At 40.9% G+C, this 23,198-nt stretch overlaps 1 protein-coding gene across 4 annotated transcripts in view; it reads left to right on the top strand.

Annotated features, from left to right (window-relative positions):
• Positions 1–23,198, top strand: part of BAIAP2L1 (BAR/IMD domain containing adaptor protein 2 like 1) — a 79,967-nt gene that overhangs the window by 17,501 nt on the left and 39,268 nt on the right. For all 4 annotated transcript variants that reach the window (XM_036313770.1, XM_036313769.1, XM_036313772.1 and 1 more), the window contains exons 2-3: positions 12,575–12,650; positions 20,316–20,402. In XM_036313770.1, the coding sequence (XP_036169663.1) occupies positions 12,575–12,650; positions 20,316–20,402 (163 nt within the window). The remainder of the gene's footprint in view (positions 1–12,574; positions 12,651–20,315; positions 20,403–23,198) is intronic.

Genomic DNA, 23,198 nt, shown 5'->3' with positions numbered 1-23,198 from the left:
TGATTTCAGAGAGGAAGGGAGCAAGAGAGAAAGAGAGAAACATCAATGATGAAAGAGAATCATTGATTGGCTGCCTCCCATGCGTCCCCTACCAAGGATTGAGCCACGACTCAGGCATGTGCCCTGACTGGGAATCAAACTGTAACCTCCTAGTTCATAGATCAACGCTCAACCACTGACCCACACTGGCTAGGTCCATGTTTGAAACTTTTTAAGGAGCTTGTTGAAGACTGCAAAAGCTTCTGCTAAACCCTTAACTGTGAAATCTCTAGGGCAGTGGTTCTCAACCTTCCTAATGCCGCAACCCTTTACTACAGTTCCTCATGTTGTGGTGACCCCAATTTCATTGTTACAAATTGAACATAATTAAAGCATAGTGATTAATCACAAAAACAATATGTAATTATATAAGTGTTTTCCGATGGTCTTAGGTGACCCCTGTGAAAGGGTCGTTTGACCCCTAAAGGGGTCGCAACCCACAGGTTGAGAACCGCTGCTCTAGGGGTTTCTACTTTTTCTTCTGGTGTTTCTGCGATACCATAGAGAAGTTAAATAAGAATAAATTCAGTAAATATATACCAAGGTGGACAGGTCTCAGAGGCATAATGTTAAATTAAAAAAGTAAGGTGTGAAAGTGAACTGTGTTATACGATACCATTTATTAAATGCACAAAACAATTATTAATCATAACTAAATGTATATATAAAAGCATAAAATATTTTTTAGGAAGTTAAAGCAGTCTTAATTAACAGTTTCCTCTGGAGAAGAAAAAACGAGATATGAGACTTGGGTGAGGTGATTAGGCATCCTGTGGTTTTATAATGTAGTTCTGTAATGTTTTACTTTTAATTCCTTTTCAGCAAAGGAAATCAATATGACAGTGTTAGTCATTATTAATTCTTGTGAGGTTGTTGTAGAATCTTCTTTCTCTCTCTCTCTCTCTCTCTCTCTCTCTCTCTCTCTCTCTCTCTCTCTTTTTTTTCTATGTCCCTGATTCTATTATAATCACCAGTTCATTCTGTTCATCAGATTATTTATTCACTTGATTCTTAGATTCACTTGTTGATAGATGCATATTTGTTGTTCATAATTTGTATCTTTACCTTTTTCTTCCTCTTCCTCTTCTTAAAGGATACCTTTCAGCATTTCATATAATCCTGGTTTGGTGGTGATGAACTCCTTTAGCTTTTCCTTATCTGTGAAGCTCTTTATCTGACCTTCAATTCTGAATGATAGCTTTGCTGGATAAAGTAATCTTGGTTGTAGGTTCTTGGTATTCATCACTTTGAATATTTCTTGCCACTCCCTTCTGGCCTGCAAAGTTTCTGTTGAGAAATCAGCTGACAGTCGTATGGGTATTCCCTTGTAGGTAACTGAGTTTCTTTCTCTTGCTGCTTTTAAGATTCTCTCTTTATCTTTTGCTCTTGGCATTTTAATGATGATGTGTCTTGGTGTGGTCCTCTTTGGATTCCTTTTGTTTGGGGTTCTCCGCGCTTCTTGGACCTGTAAGTCCATTTCTTTCACCAGGTGGGGGAAGTTTTCTGTCATTATTTCTTCAAATAGGTTTCCAATATCTTGCTCTCTCTCATCTTCTGGCACCCCTATAATTCTGATGTTGGTACGCTTGAAGCTGTCCCAGAGGCTCCTTACACTATCCTCGCATTTTTGGATTCTTTTTTCATTTTGCTTTTCCGGTTGGGTGTTTTTTGCTTCCTCGCATTTCAAATCATTGACTTGATTCTTGCACTCCTCTGGTCTGCTGTCGGGTGTCTGTATAATATTCTTTATTTCAGTCAGTGTATGCTTAATTTCTAGTTGGTTCCCCAATATAACATTGAGGGTCTCATTAGTTTTCTTGTAGATCTCATTAAGTTTATCGGCGGCTTCTAAACAGTTCTTGAGAGACCTTAAAAGTATGGTTCTGAACTCTATATCTTCCATTGACAATTTTGTCCTGTTTCTTTGTCTCCGCATTTTGTTATGCTTCCTTGGTGCACCCCCTAGTGGTCTTTGTTCGCAGTCTTATAGTTAAACCTTGTTGTAGCTAATACCAGGGAGGGTTTGACCTCCAGGCCAATTGGCTATGAGAATCTCTTTTTTTTTTTAAAGGAAAGAAAAGGACGTCAGAAATACTTGTTTGCCTGGCAGAATTGGTCCACCATATTGGGATGCTATTAGATTCATTATATCCATAAAAAATCAGGAGTACGATTATAAGAAAACTTCTAAAAACAAAATATTGTAGAGATTCCTGTAATTCCTCACACTAAAAGGGTTCTATGTCATAAAAGCATTTTCATCTCACTTTATTGCGCAAGTGCTTCAAGGAACTTGTTTCAAGGCCAAAGGGGTGAGTGCAAAGGTCAGTAGGGAGGTTGCCGGGCCTGACCGCTTCTTGCTGCCTGTGGGACCTCAGTAAGGTGTTTAAATGTACCATCTCAAAGATGCGTTGTCTCATCTGTAAAATGGGCGTAATAATAATCATGTTGTTAGGATCTAATGAGACTATCCATGGGAAATAGTAGGCATAGAGCCTGATGAAACAGCAGCACTCCAACAATGTCAGAAGGGCTCTCAGAGGGAAAAGAAATAAAATATTCTCAACTGGATAAAGCAAATACGTAATAACACTTTTGATTTCCTTTGTGCTGCACACTCTCTTGAGGTTTTTGTATTCATGGTCTCTCTCCTCCTAACATGACACTTTGAGCCGGAGAGCTAGTATCATTTATTGCAAGTTACAGGGTGGAAGTGAGATACCTGGAGACACCTGTGGAAATAGGAATGTTCCTCCATTTGAAGAGTTGACTGATGTTTGAAAGCTTCTGTCTTCAGTGTTAATTGCCACACTGATTTGGTGTGCACTAAGAGTACTTGGAAGAGCACAGAGTAAGTGCTCTGTAAGTATTAGTTATTACTCATTGACTCTTCATACACCTCATGAAGTGGAAATGATTATTCTTTCCATTTTATAGAGGAGGAGACTGAGGCTCAACGGGGTGGTGATTTGCCCAACGACTCCAGGCCCAAGTTGTTTTTTAAATATGTTTTAGAGAGAGAGGAAAGGCTAAGGAGAGGTAAGGAAGAAGAGGGACTGGGCAGTGGGGAGAGAAAGGAACCACAATGTGGAGAGAGAAACATAGATCAGCTGCCTCCTGCACACCTTCTACTGGGGATTGAGCCTGCAACCCGGGCTTGTGCCTGATGGGGAATCAAACCGGCGACCTTTTGGTGCATGGGATGATGTTCAACCAACTGAGACACACTGGCCAGGACAGGCTAAAGTTTTTTTCAGGCTCATTGCTATGGGGATGGCATGTTACAAATTATATCAAATTGATTTATAAACCTTGTTTTAAATTGGTTTATAGTGCACACTAATAGCTAGTAGCATAAATATACAATACAGACTAAAAGGGAACTTTGTTCACATTTAAGTGACGGGGAACATTTTTTTTTGTGTTTATATATTTGAATCTGAGTTTTTCCTGCCCTAGTTTAATACTTCAAACAAAAAGCATATCAGCTGTCTAATTTTCCTTTAGTTGGCTTGTGCCCCCATTCAAGATGAGTTTGAAAAACATGACTCTTCTAGCCATCTGTTAGCCACAAACAGCTGCCTTTTACTACATTTACTCACTAATATTGTCCCTAAAGGCAGGGACATAATCAAGTATTGACAATGTTGATCCAGAACAGCAGCTTCCAAGAACACAAGGAAGGAGGAAGTGAGATTTTCTATGAATGACGTCTGTCTAGAAGTATTCTCAAATATTTAATCCTTATTAACAAATGTTCTTGTCACATGACACTAAATTAGTTTAAGCATTTGCAACATTGCTAAGCCAGTTTGTATGAGACTGTATAGAACAAAATAGTCTGGAAAATTTCAAGTGTACATACACTACCTGAATCAAGTTCTAAAACCATTTACTTGGAGATTCTTAATTCACTTTTAAAGCTTAGTCCAGGGTGGATAGTACCCACATTTTTCAACTGAGAAAAATAAAACCCTCAAATATCAAGTAATTTGTCCTTGGTTGTGGGAAGGACTGGAAAAAGAAACAGAAAAAGAGAAACCAATTCTTAAAAAATTTAAAGTCAGCTCAGTTTAAACATCTAGCTCAGTGGTTCTCAACCTTCTGGCCCTTTAAATACAATTCCTCATGTTGTGACCCAATCATAAAATGATTTTCGTTCCTACTTCTTAGCTGTAATGTTGCTACTGTTATGAATCGTAATGTAAATATCTGATTTTCAGCATGGTCTTAGGCGACCCCTGTGAAAGGGTCGTTCGACTGCTAAAGGGGTCGCGACCCACAGGTTGAGAACCGCTGATTCATAATTGTATTAATTTATGCTTCATGTCTGTAGTTCTAGGTTGGCAAAGGGAATCTTTTTCAAAACTTAAAGAAAAATCTAAATGATGCAGAAGTTAAAACCATCATAAGATTGTATAATTCATTTTGAACTCATGATCTGTAACTCCTGAGGAGTAGAGGAAATGCATGCGATAAATGGACCAGCTAGAAAGCCAGTGAAAAGTGCCTGGGGGTTCCCAGTGGCCTATCCTCTGCATTCTCTATGGTGTAGCTACCCAAAGAACCAGCCCTCTTCACAGGAGGCCCGGCCAAGTGAACAGCGATAGTGCCAGTCATTTCATTTCAGACGAGGCTACCCATATTCTTGTCTGAATGGAAATTAAACTCATTCTGGTTGGAACTAGTTTGGCAAATTATTCTCCTTGCCAGCCAGTAACTGGTGGAATATGTACTAAGCTTTTGTTATTGACTACAATAAAATAGTGGTTCTCAGCCTGTTAATACCTTTTATAATTTATCTTTTTTATACTTGGTATCTTAAACCTTTTATTCTTAATTTAAAATGGATATGTTTGTTACAGCTGGTGGTACTTCATAAATTTTAAGCTTTGTAAAAATTCAGGTCTTAATAAGCCTTGACACAGCGTGACCTTTGACCCAACTGCTGTCCTCTCCCCAGAATATGGGACCATCCAACTCACAAGGACACCCACTGCTCCTGTAAAACTTTATAGCTTGTGGGACACAAAGGAAGCACTGCTTTTTTGTTTCTGGGTTTAAAAATACATGTACTTCAGTTAAAATAGCTAAATTAATGGCCAAGAGCCAGTGTAGAAATGGATTTTCCACTGTTCAAAGAGGCCAAAATTTACAGGGGGTAGATTTCTGTAGCTGAGCCTAAATAAAAAGAATTGAAGTATATGCTGAACTTTCCAGCTTAAAAACTCTTGTGTTTTCTGTGAAGTTGATTGTACTCTCAAGTCTTAAACTTTTTTTTTTTTCCAGTAGCATCATTTGGTGATTTATGCTTGATGCTAACTTTGGAAGTTCTCATTAACTCATTGTTTTTGACATTTTAAGATAGGAGTTATATGTACACATTTTACGAATTATATAAAGAAACCAAGTTATATTTTCCCTTTCTTTGGATATGCGGAACTAAGGATAGTCTTGAGAAAGAACAAAGGTCCGGGCTTCTTTTTGTGACTTCTTGTTTGCCAGAGGACTGGCTTGGCTCTGTTTCAGTTTCCCTATATTCTTACCCTCCACACTCAGCCTCATAAGATTATTATAAGAATTTTAAGTGAGATCTTTGAAAAATCGTTTTATCTTTTCATTAGAAAGTAACCATTTTCTAATAAAGTTATTTGATTTTTAAATTATTGAAATTTCATGCATTGCTGATGATAATGTAAAGTGGTATGGCCACTCTTGAAAATAGTTTAGCAATTTCTTTTTTTTTTTTTTAATTAAATCTTTATTGTTCAGATTATTACATTTGTTCCTCTTTTTCCCCCCCATAACTCCCCTCCTCCCAGTTCCCGCCCCACCCTCCGCCCTCACTCCCCACCCACTGTCCTCATCCATAGGTGCACGATTTTTGTCCAGTCTCTTCCCGCATCTCCCACACCCCTTCCCCCCCCCCAAGAATAGTCAGTCCATTCCCTTTCTATGTCCCTGATTCTATTATAATCAACAGTTCATTCTGTTCATCAGATTATTTATTCACTTGATTCTTAGATTCACTTGTTGATAGATGCATATTTGTTGTTCATAATTTGTATCTTTACCTTTTTCTTCCTCTTCCTCTTCTTAAAGGATACCTTTCAGCATTTCATATAATCCTGGTTTGGTGGTGATGAACTCCTTTAGCTTTTCCTTATCTGTGAAGCTCTTTATCTGACCTTCAATTCTGAATGATAGCTTTGCTGGATAAAGTAATCTTGGTTGTAGGTTCTTGGTATTCATTACTTTGAATATTTCTTGCCACTCCCTTCTGGCCTGCAAAGTTTCTGTTGAGAAATCAGCTGACAGTCGTATGGGTATTCCCTTGTAGGTAACTGAGTTTCTTTCTCTTGCTGCTTTTAAGATTCTCTCTTTATCTTTTGCTCTTGGCATTTTAATGATGATGTGTCTTGGTGTGGTCCTCTTTGGATTCCTTTTGTTTGGGGTTCTCCGAGCTTCTTGGACCTGTAAGTCCATTTCTTTCACCAGGTGGGGGAAGTTTTCTGTCATTATTTCTTCAAATAGGTTTTCAATATCTTGCTCTCTCTCATCTTCTGGCACCCCTATAATTCTGATGTTGGTACGCTTGAAGCTGTCCCAGAGGCTCCTTACACTATCCTCGCATTTTTGGATTCTTTTTTCATTCCGCCCCTCCGGTTGGGTGTTTTTTGCTTCCTCGCATTTCAAATCATTGACTTGATTCTTGCGCTCCTCTGGTCTGCTGTCGGGAGTCTGTATAATATTCGTTATTTCAGTCCGTGTATGCTTAATTTCTAGTTGGTTCCCCAATATAACATCGAGGGTCTCATTAGTTTTCTTGTAGAGCTCATTAAGTTTATCGGCGGCTTCTAAACAGTTCTTGAGAGACCTTAAAAGTGTGGTTCTGAACTCTATATCTTCCATTGACAATTTTGTCCTGTTTCTTTGTCTCCGCATTTTGTTATGCTTCCTTGGTGCACCCCCTAGTGGTCTTTGTTCGCAGTCTTATAGTTAAACCTTGATTGTTGTAGCTAATACCAGGGATGGTTTGACCTCCAGGCCAGGTGGCTATGAGAATCAGCTGTGTCAGCAGTGAGAGAACTTCTGTCCTCTAGGGAGGTGCTAATCTAGCCTTTGCCTGAGGCTATCTGGCAAATGCCTCTGTGCAGGGCTTGGGCGGGGCGGGTCGCACAGGATCAACAGGGTGGGCCGGAGAGAGCAGTTATGGTGGCTCTCAGTCCTGTCCCCAGGGGCTCTGCCTCTCTGAGTCCCAGCACCCGCTGCAAAGCTCGGAGAGAAAGCTGCACTCGCTCTGACCGAAGCCAGACAGTCCGGCTTCTCCCATTTGAGTCTGGGTCCCTAAAGACTCGCCTGTATCTGGAGCTGAGTCTGCGACTCCCTCCCGATTGAAAACGCCAACCGCACCCTCCGCCGCCAGCCCGCTCGCGCACTCCGCACCTCAGAATTTGACTTCAGCACTGCGCCTCCTCTGAGTGTCCGTATGCGTTTCTCTTTCCTCCTAGTTGTAGGACTTCCACTCAGCCAGCGTTCCTGTGGTTCTGGGTGATGTCCCTTCCGTCTTTTAGTTTCACTTTTGAAGTAGTTGTTCAAGGCAGCAAACTCCGGCGTTAACCTATGCCGCCATCTTGGTTCTCCTCGAAAATAGTTTAGCAATTTCTTACAAAGTTAAACATACACCTACCATAAGACATAGCAGTTGAACTCCCAAGTGTTTATCTTAAGAGATAAGGACATTTACATTCACACAAAACCCTATATGTGATGGTCTGTATCAGGTTTATTTGAAATTGCCCCAAACTGGAAACCAACCCATATGATCAGTGGGTATAAGGATGAGCAAACTGTGATACTTCCATACTGTGGAATACTACTGGCCAAAAAAAAAAGGGCAGTAAACTTGGATGGTACTTAAGGGCTTTGTGCCGAGTGAGAAAGCCAGTCTCAAAAGGTCACATGGTTCCATTTATATAACATTTTCACAATGACAGAACTGTAGTGATTGAGATCAGTGGTTGCCAGGGGTTAGGACTGGGGAAGGGTGCGGCTCTGAAGTGGGGAGCATGAGCGAGATCTTTGTGTTGATAGAACAGGTCTGTATTATCATTGAGGGGATGATTTATACAAATCTGTACATGTGATACAATTTCATAGAATCAGTTCACCTCTTCAAAAAAAATGAGTGATATAAAAACTGGTCAAGCCACATAATGTCTACAGTTCAGTTTATCATGAAGTTGATTGTACTCTCAAGTCTTAAACTTTTTTTTTTTTAAATAAATACATAAAGAGGAATAATAAAAACCCTCCAACATGTCAGTTTCCTGGTTTTGATAATGTGCTAGATAAGGCGCTATGGTTATATAAGTTGTCTTGGGAGGAAGCATACATAAGAATTCCCTGTACAATTTTTACAACTTCTTGTGAATCTTAAGCTTTTTCAAAATAAAAAGCTTAAAAACAAACCAAGGGAATTGAGGAAAGAGACGGAAGTAGCGGTTGTGGCTACAGGTCCTGTGCTCAGGTAGTTTTACCGTCTTGCAGACAGACTGGTGAGGGAGTCAGCGCTGGCTGGGCCCTCGTGGCTGCTGGTCGTGAAGGAGGCTTAAACAGCCAGCTGGCTTAAATAAAAGAGGACAAGTGGACTTCCAGTGAAGCATGATGGATAGACTGCCTATGTTTGTCTACTTTTTTTTTTTTTTAATGAAGATATGTTAAAATGAGGGCAAAAGAACTTTTTTAAAAAACTGTAAATCCATAGTGTAGCCCAGCTGGTTGAGCACCGACCTATGAAGTAGGAGGTCACGGTTCAATTCCTGGTCAGGGCACATGCCCAGGTTGTGGGCTCGATCCCCAATAAGGGGCATGCAGGAGGCAGCCGATCATTGATGTTTCTCTCTCTCTCTCTCTCTCTCTCCCTCTCCCTCTCCCTCTCCCTCTCCCTCTCCCTTCCTCTCTGAAATCAATAAAAATATATTATATTTTTAAAAATCCATAGTGTAGAGACCTGAAAAAGGAAATATCAGTTGACAAAAAGCCTAAAGAAATTTGGGGTGATAGAAATGGGCAGAGGAGCAGTAACTGCCTTATGAGAACCTCAACAACATGCAGGGGGAGTGTTGATGAGAGCTGAGCCATTCACTGGAGCACCCCAAGGCTGAGGAGCAGACCCCACAGAAGGGAGGGGACACATGGGAAGTAACAGGCATTCTACAAGATGGTTAAACTACCAGGTTCCCTTCCCCACCCCAACCACCACTCCAACCAGTAGTGTCCTCTGCCTGCCAGACTGGAGATTTAATCTCAAAATATAGTGACTTGGAAATACCCACCGAGGTGGGTGAGTAAAACTCAGAGCTAAATCAGAGGAATTCAGTAAAAATCAGCTCAGTAAACTGTGGGATTCCCACCCCCCTTCCTGACTAGGAAAGCAGACCTCCTGGTGATGGCCCTTCCCCCACCCAAGGACAGGGAATTAGAAACATCTCTGGAATGACCCTGTGGCCTCTGGCTACTGCTGCGTGGCCAGTTTGTCTACAGCCGACCTGTCAGTCACCCCACAGGAAGCCTGCTGTGTGCATCCCCACACTCACAAGCTTCCAGCCGGCACGTTAGGATTTACTCCTGAAGAACTGATCAGGGGTCACCAGACAGTTGAGGAAACCCTCCAACACCAAAGACAGATGGATGCCAAGCAATGAGAAGAAATAAACAGGAAATAACATGGGGAACTGAAAGGAAATACCCCCAAACTACAGTTTATTGAAATAAGAGAAAATATTGCCTCCATAAAACAAGAACAGGATGCTTTTAAAAAGGATAATAAAAAAAATAGGAATTATAAAAAATAAATACATAAAGAGGAATAATAAAAAAACTTGACAGAGCCCAAATTAAAAATATATCAAAAACATTTAAAATCTAGTAGGAGAGTTTAAAGGAATGTAAAGTTGAGGCTATCTGTCAGAACAAAAAGTGGAAAATCAGATAAAAAAGGAAAAATTCTTAGAGTATAACTCCAGGGTGTTTTTCAGACCTGAAGGACATAATTTCCTATGTAGATTAGATAGGGCCTTTTGAGTGCTCAGTTAAATAAATGAAAAAAATACTGAGAAAAACCATTATGTATTTCAGGAACAGGGAGGGAGAGATGAAGCAAAGGCTTCCAGAAATAAGCGCTCCTCCTCCCCCAAAAAATATTATATAGAAAGGAAGAAGAAATGATAGCCAACTTCTCTATAGCAAAACTGGATATTAAAGATAGTGGAACATTATCTTACAAGTTCTAAGGGAAAGTCACTTTTGATCTGTAATACTCTAGCAAAATATCAATCAAATGTCAAGATAAAGATAGTTTCAGACACATAGGTACTCAAATTTACCTTTCACACATCCGTTCTTAGGTCATTCTTGGAGAATGATCTTCAGTAAAAAGGAATAAATGAAGAAAGAGGAAGATGTGTTATCCAGGTCCTGAGAGGTCTAACACGAAGGACCAGGAAGGGACATGCAAGGGCAACAGCGTAGCAGGGCCACTCAGGCCAGCCTGGGCAAGAGGACGGAGAGTCCTTGGAGGAAGTTCTGGGGTGGGGGTGGGGGAGTGGGTGAATGGAAGATTAGCTGACAACTTTGCGCATTTGAAAAATACTATTGTTAGTTAGGCTTCTGCTAGATTCTACAGAGCATGTGGAAAAATTTAAGGTAGCTACATAGAAAATTAAGCATGGGGGAGGGGGTGAGACAATTGTTAATCCCACAAGAAACAAAAAGTCCATACCAGGAAAGGAACTGTAATCCTTGGTACATTTTTTGATTTGTAGTGACCAATATTTACAAAGTAACAAAAACCCTGACTATTGACTTAACAGGAAATTGCCTTGAACTATGTAGGAAAGGTTGGGGAAAGGAGAGCCATGTCTTCATCAACTCTAGCAGAGAGCCTATAGTTATGGCCCAAAATTGAGAAATCAAGACTATTACTCAAAACTATGACAGTAAATACAAGAATAACAGCTCTTGGGAGTAAGTAAGGCCAGGCAGGAGCGGGGATAGGTGAGTCAGGGGTGGGGATAGGTGAGGCAGGTGTGGTTTTCATCAGCCTTTATCACTGTTTGATAAAATAAAAGTTGTGTTCTCCTAGCCTTGGCCAGGTAACTCAGTTGGTTAGAGTGTTCCAGTACGCCAAGGTTGTGGGTTTGATCTCCAGTCAGGGCACATACAAGAAGCAACCAATAAAAGCGTAAATAAGTGGAGTAACAAATCGATCTCTCTCAAATCAATAAATAAAATTTTTAAATATTTAAAAATAAAAGTTATGGTCCAGCCGGTGTGGCTCTGTGGTTGAACGTCACCTCATGACCCAAGAAGTCCCCGGTTCAATTCCCGGTCACGGCACATGCCCACGTTGTGGCTTAGTCCCCAGAGGGAGGTGTGCAGGAGGCAGCCGATCAATGTCTCTCTTTCATTAATGTTTCTATCTCACCCTCTCCCTTCCTTTCTCTCAAAAATCAATAAACATTAAAAAAAATTTTAAAAAATAAAAGTTGTGTTCTTTCTCCTCTAACCCATAATGGAGAACCTTTATATCTGAAATAGCATGTGTCAAGTATCTGCCCCTTTGGCCGTTGCTTAGTTTTTTATTTGTTGCATTGCCTGGTCCTCTCCAAGTGTTAACATTTCGGAAGAGGAGCTGAAGAGACTTGAGTCGTGTGTCTGGAGGGATTCATATGGTGAAGCTCAGTGTTTGCAGGTTGAACAAATGTATTCAGCCACTGTATGTTCTGAGTCTAGTCGGAGCCCCTTACATATGATTTCTTATCTGAGCTTCAGATTTAGGGTATTTTACATTTAGACTAACATCTAAATAATTGCCTTATACCTGACATAGCATTTGTCTCCAAGTTTTGAAAAGTGTGGCATCTGCAGAGATACAGCATCATGAAATCCATGAGAGGGAACCATGTCTCCCGTCCACAGCTGTGCACCAGACCTAGTGCACAGGAGTTCTCCAGAAGTACTTAATAAATGCCCTGATTACTGGGGGTGAGGGCCAGTGACCACCTAGGAAGAAAGTGTCCTAGAGCTATCAGCAACGCTCACCCCACACCCTCCCCTGTAATTAGGCAGAGTAAAAACACAGCCTCTTGGACATTTCTGTCCAATTGATAGCCAACACATTGTCCATATAATTAAATTCCTATCATGAGAATGACAACCATTGACCTACTTAAAACCAGGCGGCATCAGCTTCTGGGCTCACAGCCCCTGCAGGGTTCGCTTTAGAGGCAGCCTGTCCACTACTTGCTCCATTTACAAGTAGGTCCGAGGCAGCCCTTGGACAACTGGAGAGCTGGCCTGGTTACAGACACCTTACCAGGGTGAGCACCCCGGTCATCAGTGCCCTTCACTGTCTGCAAGTCAGCATTCCCGACCAGTACACATAGGTGTCCCAGGCCCTGTGTAGTAACAGCATCTAAAGATGACTGGTGCTGGTCACTTTATTAATTTGTTTGTTCTGTTTGTTTTCCAGAATGTTATGGAACAGTTCAATCCGCGGCTACGAAATTTAATAAACCTAGGAAAAAATTATGAAAAAGCTGTTAATGGTAAGTCTGTCTGTTTTCTAAATTTATAAATATAGAGCACATATAAAAGCTATTCAGGCCCTGCCAGCGTGGCTCAGTGGTTGAGCATAGACCTATGAACCAGGAGGTCACGGTTCGATTCCCAGTCAGGGAACATGCCCAGGTTGTGGGCTCAGTCCCCAGTGTGGGGCATGCAGGTGGCAGCCAATCAGTGATTCTCTCTCATCATTGATGTTTCTCTCTCTCCCTCTCCCTTCCTCTCTGAAATAAATAAAAAAAATATATATTTTAAAAAGCCATTCAGTAAATATTTTACTTAATTATTTTTAGATGCTTGATATTACATTTTTAAAATATCTTTAAATTGGTAGAAATTATTTACAAATAATTTAATCTACAAAACTGGCAATAATAGGATATTAGTATATTTGAAATGAGTACATTAAATAATAAGCTACTATGAGTTATGTACAAGTATTCTCTTTTTTCTTTTGTTAGTCCTCACCAAAGACATTTTTTCCATTGATTTTTTTTCTTTTTTTTTAAACAGAGAGAAAGAGTGGAAGGGAAGGAGGGGGGTGGAGAGAGAGAGAGAAACTTCAATGTGAGAGAGACACATAGATTGGTTGCCTCCTGCACGAGCCCCAACTGGGGCCGGGGATCCAACCTGCAACCCAGGTATTCGCCTTTGACCAGGAATCAAACCCACAACCGTCGGTGCTCTTGCCATGCTCTAACCACTTAGTCACATTGGCCAGAGCTGCTATGTATTTTAATGATTAAATCATACTTTTTGACATGGTTCAGTCTTTGTCAATGCCAAAAACATGTTTTCTACTTTTTCAACCAAATTATTTATGAACTAATAAGATTTAAAATATATACTTAAAATATTGATGTTAGTATCCCGCAGCAAAGGAATTATTCTCCTTTTACTTATGTAGAAGAATTTCTTGCCTTTGAGTATATCCCTTTTGATGATTATGTGAGAAGTTAAACGTTTAGCCTAAATGGAAAAACATCTAAATTAAAGATTGAACTTAGATTCTCAGTTTATAATGAGTGCTTTCTTCAAAATGAATGTGAGCACTCTCTCTGAGAACCAGTTTGTCTGCTAGTTTGAAGAGATTTCACTGGAGGAAACCGGCATGCATCTCCACATGTGTTTTCCTGCTAAAAGGTGAGTGTTGTCAGTGATCACCTTAAAAACTGGAGGTGCTAACAAACACCAAATTCTAACCTGGTCAGAACAGTTTTCCCTTGGTAGCAATCATCACTCCCAAAATACTCAGACCCCGGCTTCACCCTCTAGCATGGTTCATTAAGACCCCCAAGGAGCATAAGTAGAGCACTCAGTTTCTAATGGTTAGGTTTGAAAAAGACTTGAGATATAGCTCTCATTTTTCTCCTTCACCATGCCCCACCTTTGGGTGCTTCCTGCTGGTATTTTGAAAATAAACCTGTGGCCTCACACACTTTCCACATGAGTATACCCCAGGTAAGGGGGGATGCTGACTAGACTCTTGATGGGTGCCCCGTTGTGGTAGTTGCTGGAGAAGTAGGCTGCTTATTTACTTCTGCATCTCTGTGCCGTTTGCCGGATGTTTCCAGCGTCAGGAAGTGCAACAGGCCTAGGACTTGTTCCCTCGCCCTTCAGCAGTATCAGTGACTCCAGGGACTTCTGCAGGTGCCCCCTCCCTCCTTCAAAGAGCAGGACCTTGCACAGCTGACTCTCCCTTGGTGACTGCTTAGTCACAAGGCTGCAGAGCCATTGCTGGAGATGCCCCTGGGAAGGGAATCACCAGGACCTGCAGTGATTTTCCTTCTAGCATTTGCTGCCTGAGGTAGTTTTACAAGGTGACTCAGTGAATAACCTGTCACTTAGCCTCCTGCTAAAAAGGCTTCTCCCCAAAGGGTTCATCACTTTAACACCTTCTGGGGACAATTCCACACTTCCAAAGGTGTTTCCAGAATCGATGCAGGCCATCTAGGCTTTGAGATATTTAGATAAATTTGCAAAGTCCTTGGTAAGAATTTTTACTATATTAAAGAGTCCAGATGTGCAGTCAGCGGTTCAGTTATAACTCAAGATAACATGCACAGCTAACGACAAACACAGGATGAGCAGGCAGGAGGCCTTGTAGGAGCTGATCTAGCAGATAGATATTAGGTTTAGTAGGCAGATGGCTGCATAGAGCACTTCAGGCAGAAAAGACAGTATCCAAGCCAGACCTGGGGTCCACACTGGCATGGGTAAGACAACAATAGTTTATTATTTCTCATGGTCCTATAAAGGCAGTGCAGCTCTCTGGGCCCCTCAGTCTGACTCCTGCAGCTACAGTCACCTGGACTAGGTTGTGGGCTCACTCCCTCCTGCAAGAGTGCAGGCCCCTGTGGGAGTTACACTAGCTGGTCCCCCCATTGGCCAAAGCAACTCACCCGTCAGTGTGTAGAAGACTACACAGGCTGGAAATTCTGGGAGGTGTGATTTTTTGAAGGCCATTACTTAAAAATCTATGATGATCTCTGGACTGTGGTCTTAACTCTTGAGCAGTGGGAGGCCCATAAGGTCTTCTGAGTGAAACTGTAACCTAATGAAATCATATTTTAAGGAAAAATCATCTGGTAGAAGTATGTAGATTAGATTGATGAAGTAGTTGGTTAACCACTAAAATAGCATTAATATGAGAGTGATGTCAGTATGATGGCAGAATAAGAAGACTCCATTGTTTCTCCCCTTCAATTTACAAGTCAGACAACTCTAACTGCACAAAGATTCCCCTGTTCAGCACACAGACACACCTGAAAGAGCCACATATTGGGACATCTCCAGGTGGGTATACTGGAGGCATGACAGGAGGAAGGACAGGGACTGTAGCCTCAGACAAAGTTCGACACCCACCGCTGCTTAGGCTAGTGTGGTAGCGGGGGGAGGAGCTGAGCTGCAGTTTAAGAAGGACAGAAGCAGTTTACCTCCCTGAAAAGGCATCTCCTTTCCTTGTTCCCCATCATAGCAGAACAGGTAGAGGTGTCTGGGAAGTGGGGGGCCAACAGCCCTGACTGGACTGGTGGAGCAGAACTGCCAGATCACAGACTTGCCTCCTCTCCCCAACACACCCTGGTAAAGCCCAGCAATGCCAAAAACACAGCAGAAAAAGGAGGTAGCTCTGAGAGTTCACAAAGCCATTCCCCTATCACAGTGGCGGTGCTTCATAGCCAAGATGAGCTGGTCACAGAGAGGACACCCATGATCCCAGAGGTGCAAACAGTGCAAGAGAAAACATAAACTTGCAATGTAGCACCACCTACTGGAAAACAAAAGAAAGCACCCTACTTATCAACTGGCTGAATTGTCCAGAGCAAAACAGTATCTAACAGGAGAGCATTACCCCAAAGAAACAGTCCACAAAGAAGTGTCTCCAGTCCACTCCCCTTCATGAAGCAGTATGAACCCTTGCATACTGCTTGATGGGCAGGAAATAGTCCATCAAGCACCATGAACAACCAACGTACACGGAAGCATAGAAAGAAAATGAAAAGTGAAATCATATCAAAGTCATGGAAGATAGTGATATAAATAACAGAGAATTCAAGATTGCAGTTATGGGTCTAGCTGGTTTGGATCCATGAATAGAGCATCGGCCTGTGGACTGAAGGGTAAACCAAGTTTAATTACAGTCAAAGGCACATACCTTGGTTGCAGCAGGCTCAATCCCTGGCCCTGATCAGGGCATGTGCAGGAGGCAACCAATCGATGTATCTCTCTCACATTGATGTTTCTCTCTGTCTCTCCCCCTCCCTTCTACTCTCTCTAAAAATCAATGAAAAAATTTCCTTGGGTGAGGATTAACAACGACAAAAATGATTATAGTTATGAAGAAACTCAAGGATATACAAGAAAACTCAGAAAGATAGTTTATTGAACTCAGGAATAAAGTTAATGAACAAAAGGAGTACTTGACCAAAGAGGTTGAAATTATAAAAAAGAACCACACAAATTCTGGAGCTGAATAAATGAAATGAATAATATATTAGAGAGTATTGGAAATAGAGCAGTCCAGATGGAAGAGAGAATTAGCAAACTCAAAGATAAAAACCTAAAAGTGATCCAGGAGAAAGAAGAGAGGACTAAGAGTTTAAGACAGGGGTGGGCAAACTTTTTGACTCGAGGGCCACCATGGGTTCTTAAACTGGACCGGAGGGCCGGAACAAAAGCATGGATGGAGTGTTTGTGTGAACTAATATAAATTCAAAGTAAACATCATTACATAAAAGGGTACGGTCTTTTTTTTCAATAGTTTTATTCATTTCAAACGGGCCGGATCAGGCCCGCGGGCCGTAGTTTGCCCACGGCTGGTTTAAGAAAAGGAAAAATCTCTAGGAGAACTATCTCACTTCACTGGACAGAGCAACCTAAGGATAATAGATGTATCAGAAGGAGGAGAGAGGGAGAAGAGAAAAGTCTGCTCAAGTTGCAAGCTCAAAATCAATATACAAAATCTGTTGTATTCCTAATACTCGCCACAGAGTATAAGGAAGAGAAATAAAGAAGACAGTCCCATTTACAACTGCAACATAAGGATAAAATACCTAGGAATAAACTTAACAGAGAAGGGGAAGGACCTGTACAATACATTGTTAAAAGAAATTGAAGAAGACACAAAGAAGTGGAAAGATGATCCGTGTTCATTGGTTAGAAGGATTAACATTGTTAAAGTGGCCGTATTACCTAGTCCAATATACAGATTTAATGCAATTCCCATCAAAATCTCAATGACATTTTTTGCAGAAATAGAACAAAAAATACTCAGATTTTCCTAGCCGGATTTGGCTCGTTGGATAGAACGTCGGACTGTGGACTGAAGGGTCCCAAGTTCAATTCCGGTCAAGGGTACATGACCGGCTTGCAGGCTTGATCCCTAGTAGGGGTTGTGCAGGAGGCAGCCAATCAATGATTCTCTCTCATCATTGATGTTTCTATCTTTCTCTCCTTCTCCCTTTCTGAAATCAATAAAAATATATTTTTTAAAAACCTCAGATTTCTCTGGATCCACAAAAGACCTCGAATAGCCAAAGCAATACTGAGAAAAAAGAACAAAGCTGGAGGTATCCAACCTCCCTAACTTCAAACTATACTACAAAGCTAAGATGATCAAAACACTCTGGTATTGGCAGAAAAACAGACCCACAGACCAATGGAACAGACTTGAGAGCCCAGAACTAAACCCATTTATATATAAGCAACTACTTTTCAACAAAGGAGCCAAAAACATACCATGGAAAAAAGGGAAGTCTCTTCAATAAATGGTGTTAGGAAAACTGGAAAGCTACATGCAAAAGAATGAAATTATGCTGTTATTTGACACTATATTAAAATTTTTTAACAAAATAATTTAAAGGCCCTGAGAATAAAATACATAGAAGAAAACATAGGCACTAAATTTATGGAACTTGGTCTCAGAGGGTTATTTTGTGAACTTGACTCCAAAGACAAGGGAAGTAAAAAAAATATTAATGAGTAAAACTACATCAAACTAAAAAGCTTCTGCACAGCAAAAGAAACAGTCAACAAAACTAGAAGGCAGCCAGCTGTTTGGGAGATCTTTTCAAACAATATCCAAAATATATAAAGAACTCCTGCAACTCAACAACAATAAAAAATAATTCAATGTAAAAGTGGGCAGAGAATCTGAATAGACACTTTTCCAAGGAAGACAATAGATATAGGAAGAGACACTCAACAGTACTAGTTATAAGAGAAATGCAAATCAAAATATGATGAGATACCATCTTTTAGAATGGCGATTATCAATAAAATAAGAAACAAGTGTTGGAGAGGACATGGAAAAAAGGGAACCCTTGTATACTGCTGGTGGGAATGTGAATTGGTACAGCTACTATGGAAAATAGTACAGAGGTTCCTCAGAAAATTAAGAATGGAACTACCATATGACCCAGCAATCCAATCCCTCTTCTGGGTATCTTCTCCCCCAAATTTGAAAACTCTTATTTGTAAAGATGTGTGTACCCCTATATTTATTGTAGCATTATTCATAATAGTCAAGACATGGAATCAACCTAAGTATCTTTTGAAGGTGATTGAATAAAAAAGATGTGGGACATATATACAGTGGAATACTACTTACCGATAAAAAATATGAAATATTGCCGTTTGCAAAAATACTTGCAAAAACATGGATGGATCTTGAGAATATTATGCTAAGTGAAATAAGTCAGATGGAAAAGGGGAAGAACCATATGATGTTACTCATGTGTGGGATATAAATCAAAAAACAACAAACAAACTCATAGATACAACAGAGTGGTGGTTATCAGAGGGGAAGTAGGATAGGGGAAGTCGAAGAGGGCAGAGGAGTTCAAAAACACATGGTGACTAGGAGGCTAGTCACCTCATGTGGTAAGCACACAATAGAGTATACTGATGTCATATTAAAAAGTCGTAGACCTGCAATTTAAATAATGTAATTAACCAATGTTAACCCCCAAAGTTTAAATACATAAAATAGAACTAATATTCTTCACTCCTTAAAACAATAAGTGGTAGAAAATCTCTTCATGTATTCACAGAGGGAAGCAAAATTAGGAAAATTTTTTATTCCTTATTCTGGATAAATAATATAATTTTTAAAGTTAATTCAACTTTATCATAAAATCAAGGATATTTTACTAGAATAAGAAGGTTAAATAGTTTTAAACATAAGTGAACAGATAATGAAAAATTTCATTTCCATGTGTGGGTTCAGACCAAAAATTTTGTTTAAGTATTGTATAATCCTGTATACCATTCTCCCACAAATTTGCATTTCAGCTTATCAGTACCTTGCCATTTAAAATCTTTTTTTTTTTTTTTTTTTGCCATTTAAAATCTTTGTGCTAAAATATTGTGTGTATTAACTTGACAGTTTGCTGGTTACGAACTTGTTTTTAGGTGCTGTCATCCCTTTTTCAGTTCTGAGGCCAAAGAATCAAAAAACACTGTAATTCAGAGCTGAGGAAGTGAAGTGCCTTGGCTGGCGTTGTGTGCATGCCCTCTGCCTTGCCATTGACCTTGGGAAGGACCCAGAATGTCTCCAGTCCACTCCCCTTCATGAAACTGGGCGCAGCTAGAACAACTCAAGCAATGACTTGGAAAGTCTACACAAATGCAACTTATTATTGTTCTTATGATTCTACTTTAAGATCATCCTCAGTCTGATGAAATAACTGTATGATAGAACATTATGTTTTCTGAATTTGTATACATAGATAGTAAAAGCTGCAACTTTTTAAAATTTATCTTTATTGTTGAAAGTATTACAGATGCCCTCTTTTCCCCCCCAGTGACCTCCAGCCCTCCTTCCCGCCCAGGCCTGTCTGTGTCCATGGGTCATGCATATATGCACATAGCGTTTATGTTAGGAATACATCCATCCTAGAACTGGCATCAGGAGAAGTCAGGACCTCCTCTAGACTTCCAGTGCCTGCACAGCACGTTCCCTGGGGCTGGTCATAGGCAAGGGTCCCGTGGTGCTGTCAGTGGTGGGGCCTCTGCCCAGCACAGCTATTGGGCACACGCCCTACCTTCCCAGAGCTAAAGGGACTGCGAGATGCTTGGAAGAAAACCTCTGTGTCCCTTCCTCCTTTTCTCATCTAAATGATGATTTGTGTGTCACCTTCCCTGTCTAGCTATGATCCTGGCGGGGAAAGCCTACTACGATGGAGTGGCCAAGATTGGTGAGATTGCCACCGGGTCCCCTGTGTCGACAGAGCTGGGTGAGCTGATCGTCATTATATGTAAACCTGGCTCGGCTGCGAGTGCTGATAAGAACGTGTGAATGGTGCAAATCGGGACTAGAAAGGAGAGCTAGCCCAGCACCCCAGTGTGGCCACTTCTGGGATGATCAAGTTCACTGTGGTGTGTCCAAGGTGGAGGCTTAGAGGGCAGGCCAAAGCCTGTGCCCTGCCTCCCTGCTCCTTAGAAATTGGGCTTCTGCCCCTGAGGCTTGGGCTCAGCCCTTCCCCCTGAAGCCCAAAGCCCAGGGAGCTTTGACCTACATTTGCAACTGAAGGAGCTGGGCGGGTTCTGGTCTGGCGGGAGGGTTTCCTGTGACTCACCTAGCAGAGAGTCAGCCCTTTGCGTTCTGTTCTTGGCTCTCCGTGCTTCCACAGTTGCTCTCAGTTGTGATTTTTCCGGTCTTGCTGGTATGAATTGGTCTCCTGTGCACACTCGAGGGCAGCCACACCCTCGGTGGTGCCAGCTGCCAGGGGAATCTATCTGGGTTTCTATTTACAGAGCCAGTTCCTCCTGGCTCATCTCCTAAGGGGGAAAGGTCCATTTTTTTTTTTTTTTGTCACTAGCCCTACACACAACCATTAGTTTTAAAACTTGTCAAATATGTTTTATAAAGGGTCAATTTTTGGCTTCAAAATGCTCTAATTTGGAAGGTTGAGAAAGCCAGAGGGAAAGATTGGTAAAGTGTGTGCCTGCTGAAAGAAAAGGGGAGGGAAGCAGAGCATACACTCTAAAGTTCAGGTAACTCACCCCATTTCTATGTCAGGTGTCTCGAGGGTTTGCAGCATTGCTTGGAAAACACCATAAAAGTGGAGGAACAAATCTGAGGTGTGGTGACAGGGCTTGGGGCTGGAGACTGGGCTGCTGGCTGTGAAGTGGGTCTGGGTGCTCGTTAACATTCTCTGACTTAAAAATTGGGTTTTGTACTTGTAGCATTTATTGTCTTAGAACCTGGAGATGAAGCCTAGGCCTGAGGGTGCTGTATGATGGATAAGTCAGCACTGTATTTAACAGAATCAGTTACACACAGAAACTTTTCAGAACCCTCCCTGACTTGGGTTCTGTTGGCTCTGTAGGTTCTGGCGGCTCTGTAGGTTCTGGCGAGGCCTGAACTAGAGTAACTCTGTCCTGAGCAGGGTCAGTGTGATAAACTATTCACTGGGACATGGAGGGATGCCTGCGATGTTTATAGGGTTCCAAAATATAGGACTAAATGAAAAAGAAACATCCTGTATGGGGAAACATGCATGATCCGCACATTAAACTCAGGATGCTCTGACTCACCGTTGCTCAGTTTGCCGATTTTGTTTTATGGTTCTGGCCACTGTTTAAATAAGACTTCTGTTCCACACCTTGTTTTATTCAGCTGTGAGTTCATAATGTTGAATCAGCTATTTCCACAGCAACCCATGTTGTTATGAACACAGGCTTAAAACTTCCATTCCAGTAAGGAAAGTATGTTGCACTGGGGGAGTTTCATGTGGATGTGTGTTTTATTCAGAGGGAACGGAAGTAACTTTTATTGTGTGTTGTTTTTGTTTCAAGTTGTCCTTCTGCTTATATTTGTTATCTCATATGGTTATTAATTTTCTGTTCATTTATATCAACTCCATGGTAAAGTTTTGTCCTAGTAGGAGTTGCTTTTGGAGGCCTAATGTTTTTTTATTTGCTTAGTTCATTTTATTGTTAGTTTAAACTAAAATACTACCCTATACCTGTTTAAATTCCCTATATGGAAGTGTAGTGGAAAATTCATAGGAAAAAGAGAAAGACCTAAGTTAGATCGTATTTTTCTCACTTTTCTAGATTTTATTGATATCCTTTTCTCCAAAGAAAAGCAGTGGGTTTAGTATCTAAGCGCTTGGGTTTAGTAGGCATGAGCAGCGTGATCCTAGCAACCACAGCCATGTAAGAAGCTCGAGAGCTTAACCATCTTGCCTTGTTGGGAGCAATGAGCAAACAACAAAAAGCCAGAAACCAGAGGTCTGTAGTCAGGATTTGGCAGGTAAAATATTTTAATCCCCTGTGTTTAATTGGTATGTAGTAAGTCATGTGACTCAGGTTGTCAGGGTGTGTGCCTGCGGTCACATACATAAGTCAAAGAACTGGACTCATTTAAAAGGGGAAACTGAGCCCTAGCCTGTTTGACTCAGTGGATAGAGCGTCAGCTCTCGGACTGAAGGGTCCCGTGTTCGATTCTGGTCAAGGGGCACATACCTCGGTTACAGGCTCAATCTCTGGCCTAGGTCAGGACTTGTGTGGGAGGCAACCAAATGATGTGTCTTTCTCACATTGATGTTTCTCTCTATTTCTCCTCCTCCACTCTCTCTAAAAGTTAATGGAAAAATATCCTCGGGTGAGGATTAACAAAAAATAAAATAAAATAATAATAATAATAAAAAAGGAAACTGAAATGCATGCAAAACTTCCAGTTTTGTCCCTAAATCAAACAACACTTATTTTTAAAAATTTAGAAAATATTGAAAAGGTAGAAAGGAAAAACACATGGTCAGTAGGAAATGTTTTGGCAACATATTTAAAAGAAACTTTGAGCCTGTTTTAGCATCCTTAACGCGCACACAAATAAAGCTTGTTCTCACTTATTTCTCAAGGAGTAACAGGAGACTTTCTTTGGGGAGTTGATGAGTTTGCTTTGAGATCCTTACAGCTCACCATTACATAAATTTAGACTGTTATTTTGTTCCCATTTAGTCAGCTATTACATTATTTTGAATTTGAATTGCTTATTAAATTGTTTGGGCCAGTTTCTTAAATTG

Source organism: Myotis myotis, unplaced genomic scaffold (genome assembly GCF_014108235.1).
Source record: "Myotis myotis isolate mMyoMyo1 unplaced genomic scaffold, mMyoMyo1.p scaffold_m19_p_6, whole genome shotgun sequence".
Lineage (NCBI taxonomy): Eukaryota > Metazoa > Chordata > Mammalia > Chiroptera > Vespertilionidae > Myotis > Myotis myotis.
This window is presented reverse-complemented; position numbering and strand designations above follow the sequence as displayed.